Source organism: Diabrotica undecimpunctata, chromosome 3 (genome assembly GCF_040954645.1).
Source record: "Diabrotica undecimpunctata isolate CICGRU chromosome 3, icDiaUnde3, whole genome shotgun sequence".
NCBI classification, from domain to species: Eukaryota; Metazoa; Arthropoda; class Insecta; order Coleoptera; family Chrysomelidae; genus Diabrotica; species Diabrotica undecimpunctata.
In genome coordinates this window covers 70,245,544-70,259,460 of record NC_092805.1, presented here as the reverse complement: position 1 = coordinate 70,259,460, position 13,917 = coordinate 70,245,544, and the positions used below count along the sequence as shown (strand labels likewise).

Genomic DNA, 13,917 nt, shown 5'->3' with positions numbered 1-13,917 from the left:
TTTGGTTGCCTACACCATAGGTAACTGCCAATCACAGAGCGTTAAATGTGGTTAAATTAATTTATACAAGCAATGTATGTTATATTGCCTATAATGAAATCGTTCATTAATAGAAAATCATTCATTAATAGGGGTCATTAATCAATGATTTTGAGGGTGTTAAAATTAATCATTAATGGACGGTCGACTGAAAAATACTTTAAGGGAGCTTTAAAAATTTTGGATATATTCGGCATAGTATAAAGCTGCATCTAACCATGTACCCCCCGAGTTAACACTGGTTCAGGTGATATGTAGTGTTAGACAATCTTTCTCTAAAAAGTTGCACCCTTAAAGGAGCTTTAATGGAAATTTGTATCCAATTTTTCACCAACTCGTTAACTGAGATTTAATGCTGTTTTGATCATATATGATACAGCGTTAGAAAGCATTAATACTATTTTATTGGTGGGAAGTTTCTACACAGACTGGGGAAGTTAAAAATTTGTTAAAGCTTTATTTACGAATCTTGAAACTGTATTGTTATTGTAACTGTATGATGAAATGTATGATGAAATGTCTTGAAACTGTATGATGAAATTAGCGACATACCTTCCACAAATATCTGTAGTCTCGTTACAACCAACCAGATGTAATATTGTTCCCCACTAGTGTTTTTACTTTTATTATGGTTTCCTTGTAAACGCAATTAACATAAATTTTTCACACAGTTCTTTCATCCTGCACATGTCTTTGACAATACTTTTCCAAAAAATATTTAAAACTTTCATTTTGCGATTTATTTAGTAAGATATCAGAGTCCACCTTTGCACTGCATAGATCAAAATTTATTTCCTGCTGTTCACTTTATTCCGAAGTTGATTATAAGGATTATGCAATTGTTTGATGCTCACATTTATTTTTTGTAAACCTTTTTAGGGATTCTTGATATAAATATGTTTTACGTGTTGTACCATACCTATTGTATTTTTGTTGCATTTTATCTGTAATCAATAATAACATCAAGTTAATAAGTTCCTTTAAATTGCCTTAAAGAACCAATACAGGGTGTTTCCTTTTCAGTTTTGTTGCTTAAAAAAATACAATAAATATGTATCCGGAAATACTTCGTTATAGAGATACATGATGTTAAATATTATATTTTTTTTTTCTCTAAATAATATTTTAGATAATTTAGTTAAATATTACTACTTTTTACTTGAATATGAAGCAAGATACGATAAAAGTTGTGACTTACCAATTTGAATCCTAATATCCAGAGTAGGGAGTTTTTGTAACTACCTAACGTAACGTATCTCCCTATACGTAAAGAACTAAGGTATCGAAGAAGATGAACGTTAAATTGAGAGTTAAAGTTCTGCAGGTAACGTAACGATGGTGTTGCCTCATCGAACTAGTGGTAAACTAATAAGTTGTCAGTGCCAGTCTTGTCCTTGTCAACTAACCCTATTTTTGATATGCAAAATATATAACAAATATTTTTTAGAACTATTTTTAATTTTGGAGATGGTCGCAATATTAACTGTAGGTGCCTATATTGACGATGAAAAATACGGGGACATAGAAAATGCGCTTCTTCTCCACATCTTGCACGACTATACCATGTCTGATATGTACAATGAAAAAATCTTTTTCGCTTTTGGATTTAATTTCACCTTTCTGGATGATCGTAAGGTTCTGGCCTACGACTTCCTTCAACAAAAACAAATCATCTTCATTGCTGAAGTGAAGTCGTTTTCTACTGTTTTCCATTATTTACAAAAATCTAAACAAATATACTTAACCACAAATGTGAAAATACGTGTGCTGATGAAATGTGGATGTTGAAATTTTGGTAATCGGGTAAGATCTAATTGTGCATTCGGTTACTTTCGGCTCAATAGGGATGCGTATGAAACTAACATATCAGCCCGTTACGTTAGGTAATACGTATCTAGATACGTTAGTTCAACCCATCGAGCAAAAATACAGAAGAGGGAATGTAAAGGTAGTGGGAAAAAAATATTGTTAGACGGGAAGTGCCATTTTGAGAGGCCACATTAAACAAGGAAAAAGAGTCTCTTTCCTTTTTTAAGAAATCAAATTTAGTTGTGTTATGTTATTGTTTGTCCCAACTGTCGCATTAAAGCTTATTTTTATTGAAGTTTTTTAACAATTGTGTCACATTTTATACTATTATCTTATTATTTAATTAAAATTTTCTCGTTTAAGATACTTTCTGAAAAATATTTTATAGCTACTGTTTTATGACCTTATAAAAAAACATGAAATATTTTCCTAATTAAAACAATCATTATATTAAAATTTTCAAACTTTGTACTAATTCCATTAGATAAATTAGAACCCCCACACCACTGTATGATTATTGTGAAGTGTCGTAAAATTTAAATTTGGCGCCTTTGCACTTCCGGGTATATCAGCCATATTAAGAAGCAACTTTTATGAATTTTGGTCCCCTTCATAACGATTATATTCCCTCTTTTGTCTGTTTGCTCTATGGTTCAACCATAAATGCGCATGCTTATATGTCGAAAAGATACTTACGTTACGTATATCTACGTATTTGCTTGCACAAAATCTCTCTAGTATTTCAAATATGACTTGCAAAAAGCGAAAATAAACATACAATTTTAACACCCTGTATTTGTGTAGAAACCCAAACACGTGTTCCTGCTTTTATTATATGCCATAAGCATTATGCTTAGAAATCCGGACTCTAATTATTATCTACGCAGGTTAATTACAAAAGTATAAAGTAATAAAAATGACTTCTATTCCCGTTAACCTGAAAACTAATATAAATCTAAACCTAAATTTACTCGAATACCAGTAGAAGTTTAAACGATTTCTAGTAAAAAGTTAGTTAAAAACAAAGATTTTTAGATTTTCAAATTTCCTCCCACTCCATGTTCTCCACTCCCAAATTTAATGTTTCCAATGTTTCTCTAAAAATCTATAAACTTTTCATTAGAAGTAAGGCCAAATTATTCAAAATTCAAATTGCTAACCATTATTCATTCGTTGGCTATGTCTATAATGTTATATTTGACTAAATTTGGAAAATGTTTTAAAACATTAGAAAGATTTTTAATTTTTTTGTTTACCACTACTTAAGGTTCAATAAATATAGGAGTAAGTAGTATAAATAAAACTTGTAAAATATTGTGTTCTGCCTGATCTGTAAAATAAATAATTAAAGCATCATACTGTTTAAACAAAACAATCTCTTTTCTGTACTTTCCACAGATTGATGCTGGGTGAAATAATTTTACAGGGGATACATTAGCAAATTCTTGAAACTGTCTACTGTCTAAGCTCTAAGCTAAGATCCCCAGATCGTTTTGGACGATTGCAAAATAATTGTATATATGTCTCTAGTCATGTGTTATATTTACTATGGTAATTTTTTATAGGCATATTGGCACAGTAACTACAGAATTATGTGCAGCGATCCTGATGTTTCCATCATCAGATGCAAACCCTATGTAATTCTCCTTATGTGCAACTTCATTACTCTTATTCGTGAGATCCTATTCTTTAATTTGAACAAAAAGTAATTATTTTTGTGCAATAATGATTTTTAGATTCATCATTTAGATTTAGGAAGTTTAACTTGTTGGATTTCAATAAATTTACAATTATTTTCCTCGCTGTAGCACTAGTAACATTCATACCTATAGACTGTTTTAATGTGCCCACACCTCTTTTTTGGAAACAGCCAACAAAAAAATTTTAATGAAAACAACATGTCAGAACATGTTGTCTTCATAAAATTTATAAAATGGTCCACTGATTTAAATGAAAGATTATGATCTGCTATAAAACCAACTATCCGCATGTCTCCTTCCATTGCCTTCATTACTAGGTCAAAATCGGTATTTTTCTTATTAAACATGTGAGAAATTGATAGTTGATTAGAATTTTTTTTTATTTACAAACATTGTCCCATCAACCTCTAAGGTTATTAGCGACATATATACAAAAACTTGAGATAATTTACTTATAATTATTAAAATTTTGTATATTAATGTCTTTAAGGAATTTTGATATCTTGGACACTCTTCAAGGACATGCTTAACATTGAGTGAAACATTACAATTGTCACATAAAGTAGGATTAGTGTGGCTTATGTGTGACTTATTTCTCACTTCACTCGTGGTTTCACTGTTTTTTGCTTGTTGGGCAATGGGTCCGCTTCTTCGTTCCCTTGAAGTCGAATGTGTGAAGGAACTCATAGAAATTGTACAGTATGGTTGCTGTTTTGTAAGCTAGCTAGTTCTTTTTTAATTAGGAGAGCAATTGGATGTGTTGTGTAAAGCTTTGGATATATTACCGGAGTTAATATTCAGTGAGAACTTGGTAGATGGCATATAGCTCGCCGGTATGTATGCAGCTTAAGGATGGTAGTTTATACTTAAGTGTAATATTTGAATTAGCGTTGTCTGCTATTTTTTCCAAAAATATTAAAGGTATATTATCCGGTTCAGGAGTAGAGTTGTAAGTAATATTAAAGTCAAAGTTAAGTTCATTTTAAAGAGATATCTGTACCCTGGGATCAAAAATGGTGAACTCCATTTTTACAATGGAGATAAACACGTATATGTGACAAACGCAATAGACTGGCATTTCATGATACATTATTATTTTCTTATTAATATATCAGTGTAATTTATTAACGAAAAACATCGATTTTATCGTTTGAATACTTTAATGAACAGAAAATGCTACTAATAAATTGGATTTGACCAGTTTTGAAAATTTGGTACTCTGTCAGAAAATTACCCTTTTGAAAATTACAATAATGGATTTGCCTAAATCTGAAACTAACAAAATGCAACTATAAATAGGTACGGATTCTGCCATTTCTTATACTATGGTATCATGCTGTGATACTTTTAGATTTATTAATATGATTATTAAATAAATGCAAACTAGTACTACAAAAATTTATTGAATTAAAAAAATTCAACATTTCATAAATATCAAACTCGTACACTTTCGTCGTTTGATCATGATTGCAGCAAGGATCATCTTCTTCATAGTGTTATTAATAATGTTTAAATAAAATGCTAATTTTGTGTTTTCGACTCCTCTATTAATCCAGTCCATTCCATAGTGTTTCTCTAACAGCTTTTTAATATCAGCAATTTTTTAGCAGCATTAACTGAAACTCCAATTGTTAGTATTTTTGGTGTAAATGAAGATAATGTTACACCTTTTTTTAACAGATTTCGAGCGTTGCTAATATCGGATTTATAAAACTCTTCACCGGAGACCAATACAGATTTGCGAGAACGTGTAATAATAAATCTTTTACATTTTGTTATTTGGAAATGAAAGTTTTGGGTGTTCTTCAGAGCAGCCTTCGCCATATCTTTAAAATCTAATATAGATATATTTGAAACCTCTTACGTTGTTGCAGTTTCTTCAAAAACTTTCACATATTCGTCTGGAGATATAATGGTCTCCATCTTTTTTAATTTTTTTTCTATAACCCCAAATATCCTGTCAGGGGGAAGATACAAATGTCCCGTTACTGGAAATATTAACTCTATCTTGTCAATTTTATCAGGAGCTTCTGAAGTCAATCAGTTCATGCACATTGTTAAAATAATTGAGTTTTTATTTTGCCCCCCGCAACTGTCAGAGGCAAGACGCAAAACTATAATACCCTGCAAATTAACATTTTTTAAAAAGTGTTAAACACAGCTTGGTATCTCATTAGAACTTGTTTTGTGTTGGTTTTCGGACCAGTAGAAAACATGAGTATTTTCTTTACTATACTATACTACTTTACTAAGTGATCGTTACTACTACCTTCTACAATGGTAAAATTATAAATATATAATTGGCGTGAGTAATAGGCAGACTGGTCAGAAACTTTGGGGAGAACTTGGTTTTTCTGGCAGTCAAACGTTATAGTTTTCAAATCCGGCTTTTTCTCTTTTAACAATTGATAAAAAGCTTTTGCCCTTAATTTAGGGATTCGTTTTTCCACAATTAAATTTATCTTTTCATGCGCATTTCGCTCAGACTTAATCAGGTCCTCAGAACGTCTGTTCTGGGATTTCCAAATCCCAAATTAAACTTTGTATTGAATACGTGACGAAAATATGAGAGCTTAGAATGAGTATTTGGATATGACTTTTTGTACATCCTGTACATTTTGGAGATATTGAGTATTGAAAGTAAATACTTTCGAATCAGTTTTGCTCTATTGTTATGAGATTCAACACATTTAAAAATCCTAATAAATTGTATTATATTATCTTTCATACTTTGAAACTTCGTTGTTTTTCTATCACCACCTCTAGTTTCAGTGTGCATTTCTCCGGTACGATGATAACGATAAAGGACTCCCCTTATTCGGCCTTTTTTATCAACAGTATTTTTAAAAATGAACTTCTGCATACGGGTATAATTTGTGTTCACAAGTTCTAACAAAATATGTAAATGATAATAATCGTTCATTACCGTGTCCATTCACAATACGTTTTCGGTGAATTGGAATTGCCTTGCAATATTAAACATAAACATGCTAAATTCTTGTGGTGCCAGGCAGTCTGCATTTTTATTAAGAGAGCTAGAATTATGGTGTAGACTGGAATATAAAGACTGTTTAGTAATGCTTGTGTGGAATGATATGGTTGGTGAAGTGTATATATTTATTTTAGACATTAAGAGTAGCATTAACAGTAGTATGTATCGTCCGTTATTAAGTGGGTTGTAGATGATGTTTTTTAAGATGACGTTAAGGTATTTGATATATTTGTAGAAGTACCCGTTGTTAAAGGTGTCATAACAGTCGTTGCTGCTGAAGATACTGTAGTAGATTCATTTTTGTTTGAAAATGTAGTAGCTGGTACAGCTGTATCTGAGTTATTTACAGTTACTGAGCAACTACTGGAAATGTGGCTATGTTGTTTTCAATGGAAACATATGTTGTCTAGCGTTAAAAAATCGATTGTCAATGTCATCATACGTTATAACAATGAAATCGTGAATTGGGATTGTGGGTGGGGATATGTAAATATGTCGGCGGAATCTAATTACATGTTTGTATTCCCGATTGGTGGTGTCTATTCGCAAAAATGACATTAATGAAGTTAAATTAGACCTAAAGATAAAAGTTCTTTCTCTATTATCTTATGCGGGATAGTGGGATACTGTTTACAGTGACGAAACCTTTATTATTTGAAAAAAAATCATCTATGATTTGTTTGCTTGAGAAATAAATACAGATACGATTGTTGGTGATTCTTAGTAAAAAAATAATATGTTTTGGACTAACGAGAGTGCCTATCGCTAACAAGTATTCTTCTAATTTAAGATTATTGAGAGAATTGAAAACTATTTCTTGTAGTTTGGATGGATAGATTGGTTCTTGTTGTTTACTGGCTGCAGCTGAGTAAGATAAAGATGGTTCTGAAGTAGATTGGGATAATTCATTGTTATTCTCAGTAACATCAAGTTCCATTTTTTATGACTATTTGATTATCTTAAATCCGGACCTGTTTCGCTTCAGGTTTTGGTAAGAACCTTTGAAGATAAAAACTGTTATCGATAAATGCCTGGTATAATTTATGTACCGTGTTTTTAAGATACTGTGATCACGGATTACTTTATTAATAATAAAATATGTTCTCACATATCTTTTTCCTTTGATGCACATTGAACTAACACTATAACACTGTATGAAGGTGCAGTGTAGGAATTTTATGATTGTTATTACTATTTAAATTTTACAATTTGTCAGGATCGATTAAAAAAGCGTCTATGCTTATTCGATATTGGTGTCGGACTCCTTTATTAGAAATTGATTTTGACGATTTAAATGTTTCGTGGTTTCTCCATTATATACAACGGTTTTTCAATGCCTCACTTTAATATCAGATTTACATGATTTACACCTGAAATTCCAATTATTCATACACAAAAATATACTTAAGAAGGAATTAATTTACCAGCCAAAATAAGTTTCCTTTGTACTATACTAAATTTAATCCAGTTAGTTTCCTTTTCCCATTCAGGTTCAGGCGTTAAAATATTCGAGTCAATTACGCTATTACTACTCGTCATTGTTAAAGAATAAAATTTCACAGTACATAATTATTTACAACAAACTATGCAGTTTTGTCACTACACTAATAAAATAACAAATAAATAATTTATCCTCTCGCCACTTGCACATCAGTCAGATGTGGAATTTCTATACTTGAAATATAGGATTCCCAATATTTCTCTAAACATGGTATTTAATGTTTAACACAATCTCCCTATTCCCACAACAGATATCTACACTAGTCAAAATCTGGAAATTATTACCTTGGTTGCCTGGACCTGTTAGATTTAGAGGTTGATTTCATCTCTTTCAATTTAAGGAATCGATCTTTCCACTTGCGTATTAGTTTTTATTTTAAATATGACTTATGAATTTCATAATTTGATTATCGGTGTATTATCTATATTTGAATTATTTAAATTGGACTGTTTGAGTTTTTGAAGGTGAATGGAATTAGGATTATATAGTTTTTTTTTGATTAGTGGGATAGACTAATATATAGTTTTCTTAGTTTTGATAATGATGTGAAATTTTGAACTGCATGTAGTATTATAATATAATAATTTAAGTTCTTAAGTTGTGTGTTAATTTTTTTGCAGAATACAATTGTCAGTGTTTCCAGCTTTTAACTTCTTAAAAAAAGATAGTGGCAATGAAGACCCAGAAGGAAATAAACGTGAAAAGGAAAAATTTGCAAGATTTTCACCAATTTTTAATCAGGTATTATTTAAAATATTTTATACATTTAAACTATGTCCGTGTGCAATTTGTTTTTTGTTGTGTGACGTATTCTGTTTTTCAGTTTATTATTGTTGCCATTATGTAGCGAACTTTTATTATCCATATAACAAGGATTCAATAAGAAACTCAGTTGTTCTTTAAAAAAGCAAAAAACAGTTATATTTTTTGGACTATTTACAAAGAAGTATTCTATTTATAAAAGTATTGGCAGTAGTAATGTTCCAGAATTAATTTAAAACTTTACTATTATCGAAAGGTCAGAAATGGCCGGAAAATTCTCTGGGGATTTTTCGGACTTAAATAGAAGGACTATAATCACATTTTGGTATAAATAATCTGGACACGAACAAAATATTACTTGGATTGACACGCTGTAGATGGTATAGACAAGAAACAGGAACCCTTCTTACCTTCCATCTTATAGCGCTCATCATTTTTTCACACACACAAATCTCTGCTGTAGGCTACTTCACCCCCTACAACTACGATATTCTACGATATTCTTAAGCATGCTTTTGCCATTTCCCCTCAGTTTTGAAATACCCAATTTTCCTCAAGCTTTTTTTACTTTGCCGTACTTTTTGAATACGTCGTGATATTCTAATGCTATTTTGCTCAACCTTCAAGCATTCTCTCATTTCCAAATAGACACGTATTCGTTAGTAGCTAAAGTTCCAAAACTAATATCTAATGCTGTGTTAAAAATTTGCCGAAAATAGGAATCCTTTATTTGCAGTTTTTCGGTTACTGATGCATTGTACAAGACTGATAATTTATCTACATTAAAACTTAAGAGGTATAGCCGAAAACTTTTACCTCTCGTATAATGAGATTTTACATTAGTTAGCCGCTTTATGAAATTAACAGCTTAACGCTTATCAAAGTAAATCTGCTATTTTCTAAAACTGCCTCTAGTTTCAATCGGCACATCAGCTGTGAAACTTAATTCCAGCCCCTCTATGCTTCGCAATTTGCAAAACGTTAAAAAGTCTTTTGGCAAACAGACGTAGTAGATAAATTCGATATTGAAAATTCCATCCACATTCCCCTAGTCCGGTTTTCTGCTCTTTTGTTAAACCTTATTTTCTGGGGAGGCATAGCACACACATACTTTAATAGAAATGCATCTTGCTTCTGTTTTTCTAGCACTACATAGAAAGAGCATAAAAATTCTTGATATTACCCTCAAGAGTTGTAATGCAGGTGGTGCTATTACAGCTTGAATGTCCTGATGTCAATTTACTAAAAAATCCAGAACTAGTAAACGGTTGAAATCTAGAAACTACTCATATAATAGAAAATATTCATGTCTTATATTTTTCTTCGCAACAAAGCTTATTATTATAGAAGGAAAGACAACCATCTTAAAAAAATTTTGACATTTTTCTGCGAATTTTCTTTTTACGTGCCTTTTTAGGCGCAAACTTATTAATTACTCAATTCATGATTCATAAACAATAAAAATAATATAAAATAAAAAGCCAAAAAAAAGTATACACACTGCAAAACGCTTCAAGGTTAGGTTAGAACTGGGAGCATGTAGGAGAAAGCAGAAAGCGTACACAAAGATCGCGGTAATTTTGTTTGACATCACAATAATTTCTGCCCAAATACAGACTAAATTGATTCATCATAATTTGTTAATTACAAGTTGTAGTTATTGCACACCCAATACTTATACATCTACCTTTTTATATATTATCATAGTGCTGTCTGTTCTAAATAAATAGTTTTAATAATTTAACACACATTTTCAAAATATACCTCTTGAATAAATATAAACAACTTTTAAATAATATAACACGTCACATTAATTTTAACATACAATCTACACAATACCTACAGTAGATGTGGGTCACTTGGCATCAGGGTCACTTGGCACCACTTGCGGTTGGCGCGATGTGTCGGGGCGTGTGGCAGGCGCCGCAGGGTTGTTTGTCGGGGAGTGTGGATGCGTCGGGCCAAACCGCAAGTGGTGCCAAGTGACCCTGATGCCAAGTGACCCACATGTACTATTACTTGTACCTTGTACCTATTTCCTAGTTTAGTTTTTAATATCTGTTCCCCTCAAGAATTTAACCCTCCATTTGTTGAATATTTACAATAAAACCGATGATCACTCGTCACCAGTTTACGATAATAGTTTAAACCATGTTTTCTAAAACACTAAATAATAATTCTTGTATCGGCATTTAAGTAATATTTATTAATTATTTATTTATTTAATTTCAATTTCACTAGAGTGTTTTTTCACTTAATTTTTACTTTGTGTATTCAATCCATTTTAAAGTCATATTTAATAATCACACACATATAGTATTGGCATAATTACTTTATATTCTTTACCGGACAGTACCCTAATACGAGCTTTTTATAATTTTAGCATTTATTTTACCATGTACCTTAAGACCTCAAGATGCATAGAAAATTATAGTATGCGAAAGTGGTCGTTGCTGGTAGAATAAATTAATTGTGAGTAAGTCTTATTCTTATTTTTTTACCTACTTGAAATGGACTCACACAGGCAACATCTTCAAAATAAAATCTTTGAGTATTGGAAAGGAAGGGCCATTTTTATCTTTTGCTCCAATAGATCCTTCGGTGGACTTAATCAATTGTAGAGTACTGATTTCGAATTGGTGATCAGGGATGCGTCACCTTTTTTTAATAATAAGTTTCAGCCTCTTAAGCAAGAGCTTTTCGAACAGTTTTGACTAAATCGGTAGCAAGGATATTGGCCGATATGACGTCATTTTACTAGCTACTTTCCATACTTGTGGAACATAAATTAAACGAAACGATGCGTTAATTAGATTGTTAAGTTTAACCAGGGTCTTTTTAGGTAGCTCCTTAAGGACCTGCCCAGTTATCAGATCGTAGTCGGGGACCTTTTTAATTAGTTAGTGTATTTCTTTTTTAACCTCTTTTGGTGTGGTATGAGCAATCCTCCACTTATTGAACAACGGCTTTGGGCAGATGAGTTAGTAAGTGAAAGGGCACTCTTTTGTTCAGGGGTTCTGAAACTGGCCCTAAAGGCGGATGAACCGAAATATAGTTCAACGGCGTAAGGATGCAGAAGGCAACGGGGAACCACTGCATTAAACACTCATCAAGTACCCCTAGTAAAGTCATGAATACCAAATGACAAAAAAATTAATTAACAGTAAAATTAATAAAGTACCAGTATTATATGATATATTAAATGATATGATATATAAATGATATATTAAATGATTTTATCCATAACTGTTAACTTAACTGTTACCTCACCGTTTCAGTTTCTTGTTTTCATTATTTATTTCATTTTATTATTATTTTTCACAAATCGTTATTTGTTTCAAGATTTTTTGCTCCATGCTGCAACATGGATTTTGGTCAGTATACTGGAAAGAGACGTACCTATATGTGGGATATTCAATTATAAATAAAATTATTGTCAATGTTTTAAACTACTTCAGTTTAATGAATATAAGTGCAGCTGTGGTAGAAGCAAGCAGAGTATAAGCATTATATTGCACAGAACGCAGCATATATTTCATGATACCTACAGACAATCGTTGATTAGATGTAAATAAAATACTTGATTATTTTATTTAAACTGTCCCACCTATATTAAAATTGATCCTCTCTGGCATCAATAATGACGAAAACCTTCCTAATGTTACATGTCCAACTTAACACACTTTTTTAAATGATTTGGGCTTTGAGTATAAGAAAGTTGGACAAAAAACTATTTTGCTTGAACGAGAGGACATAATTAGATATACATAAAATAATATGAAATAACTTACGAAAGTTTAATTAACAGCCACGATTTGATCATCTAATCGGGCATAAAATTGACCGGAAAATATCAAAACTTATTTGATCAAGGTTTAATGATGCGAATGGGAATGCTTTAATAAAATGGGCAGAAGACGAACGCCTGTACCTTTTGTTTGATACCAAAGATCAGGAAGAGGCAGGAATACAACCCCGACCTATGCTTTGTGTAGCCAAAAAACACATACCAAGAGGCTATCGCAAAGAATATATCTCTGGCTGGTCGTAAATAGCGAAGAATTATATCAGAGCTTTCTTGAAACTGGCGACCAAGAAATAGCGGATGAACTACTTTACAGCCTAGACGCCGCTATAAACCAAAAGTGGACCGAAACAGTGGAAAGTCTAAACTTCCAGAAATCAAGCAGACAGGCATGGTCATTACTAAGAAAATTAGGGAGTGGTGTCCATACGAAACGCCGAGAGGCAGCCGTAAAGCCAGATGCCGTAGCATCACATATAGTAAAAACATCCAGGGCACCAAATATGGGACACACCATCTACGTAAAGAGAGAACTTAAAACTTTAAAACATGTAGCCACAGAAACGGAGCATTCCCTCCCCTTCACCAGCGAACACATATCAAAGGCTCTTAAAGACGTTAAGCCAGCAAAAGCATCAGGATTTGATAATATTCACCCTGAATTCATAATAAATTGTGGCAAGTATACAAAAGTCTGGCTGGCTCGATTTTTCACAGACATCATGGAAACTGGAAATATTCCCCAAGAACTAAAGCGCTCTAAGATAATAGCCATACTATAGCCAGGCAAAACCGCCGACAACCTAAAAAACTACAGACCAATTGCGCTTCTCTCTGCCACCTACAAACTATAAGAAAGGCTTATGTATAATAGAATCAGTACAAAACTGTTCCAGGTGATCCCAGTCGAACAAGCGGGTTTTCGACCAGAACGAAGCTGTGCAAACCAGGTAATGTCACTCACCACCTACATCGAAGAGGGTTTCCAAAGAAGACTTAAAACTTCAACGGCATTTATTGATCCCTCGGCAGCTTACAGCCTAGCCTTCAAGTAGTGATGGGCACAGATATCAGCCCAAGAAAGAAACTTAAAAATGGCCTACCACAGGGGTCAGTGCTCCCTACACTACTATTTAGCTTATACCTAGCAGATATGCCGGAAACACAGTCAAGAAAGTTCGGATACGCCGATTACTGGGCCCTCACTACACGATGCAGAATACTAGAAACGTCTGAAGAAGTTTTGACGGCAGACTTATATATATTGGGCAAATATTTTCACAAGTGGCGAGTTCAACCAAATGCATTC

At 32.4% G+C, this 13,917-nt stretch overlaps 1 protein-coding gene across 1 annotated transcript in view; it reads left to right on the top strand.

Moving 5' to 3' along the window:
- Positions 1-13,917, top strand: part of LOC140435635 (facilitated trehalose transporter Tret1-like) — a 252,331-nt gene that overhangs the window by 76,713 nt on the left and 161,701 nt on the right. Inside the window, exon 2 of the mRNA XM_072524366.1 lies at positions 8,662-8,782. Coding sequence (XP_072380467.1) covers positions 8,662-8,782 — 121 coding nt within the window. The remainder of the gene's footprint in view (positions 1-8,661; positions 8,783-13,917) is intronic.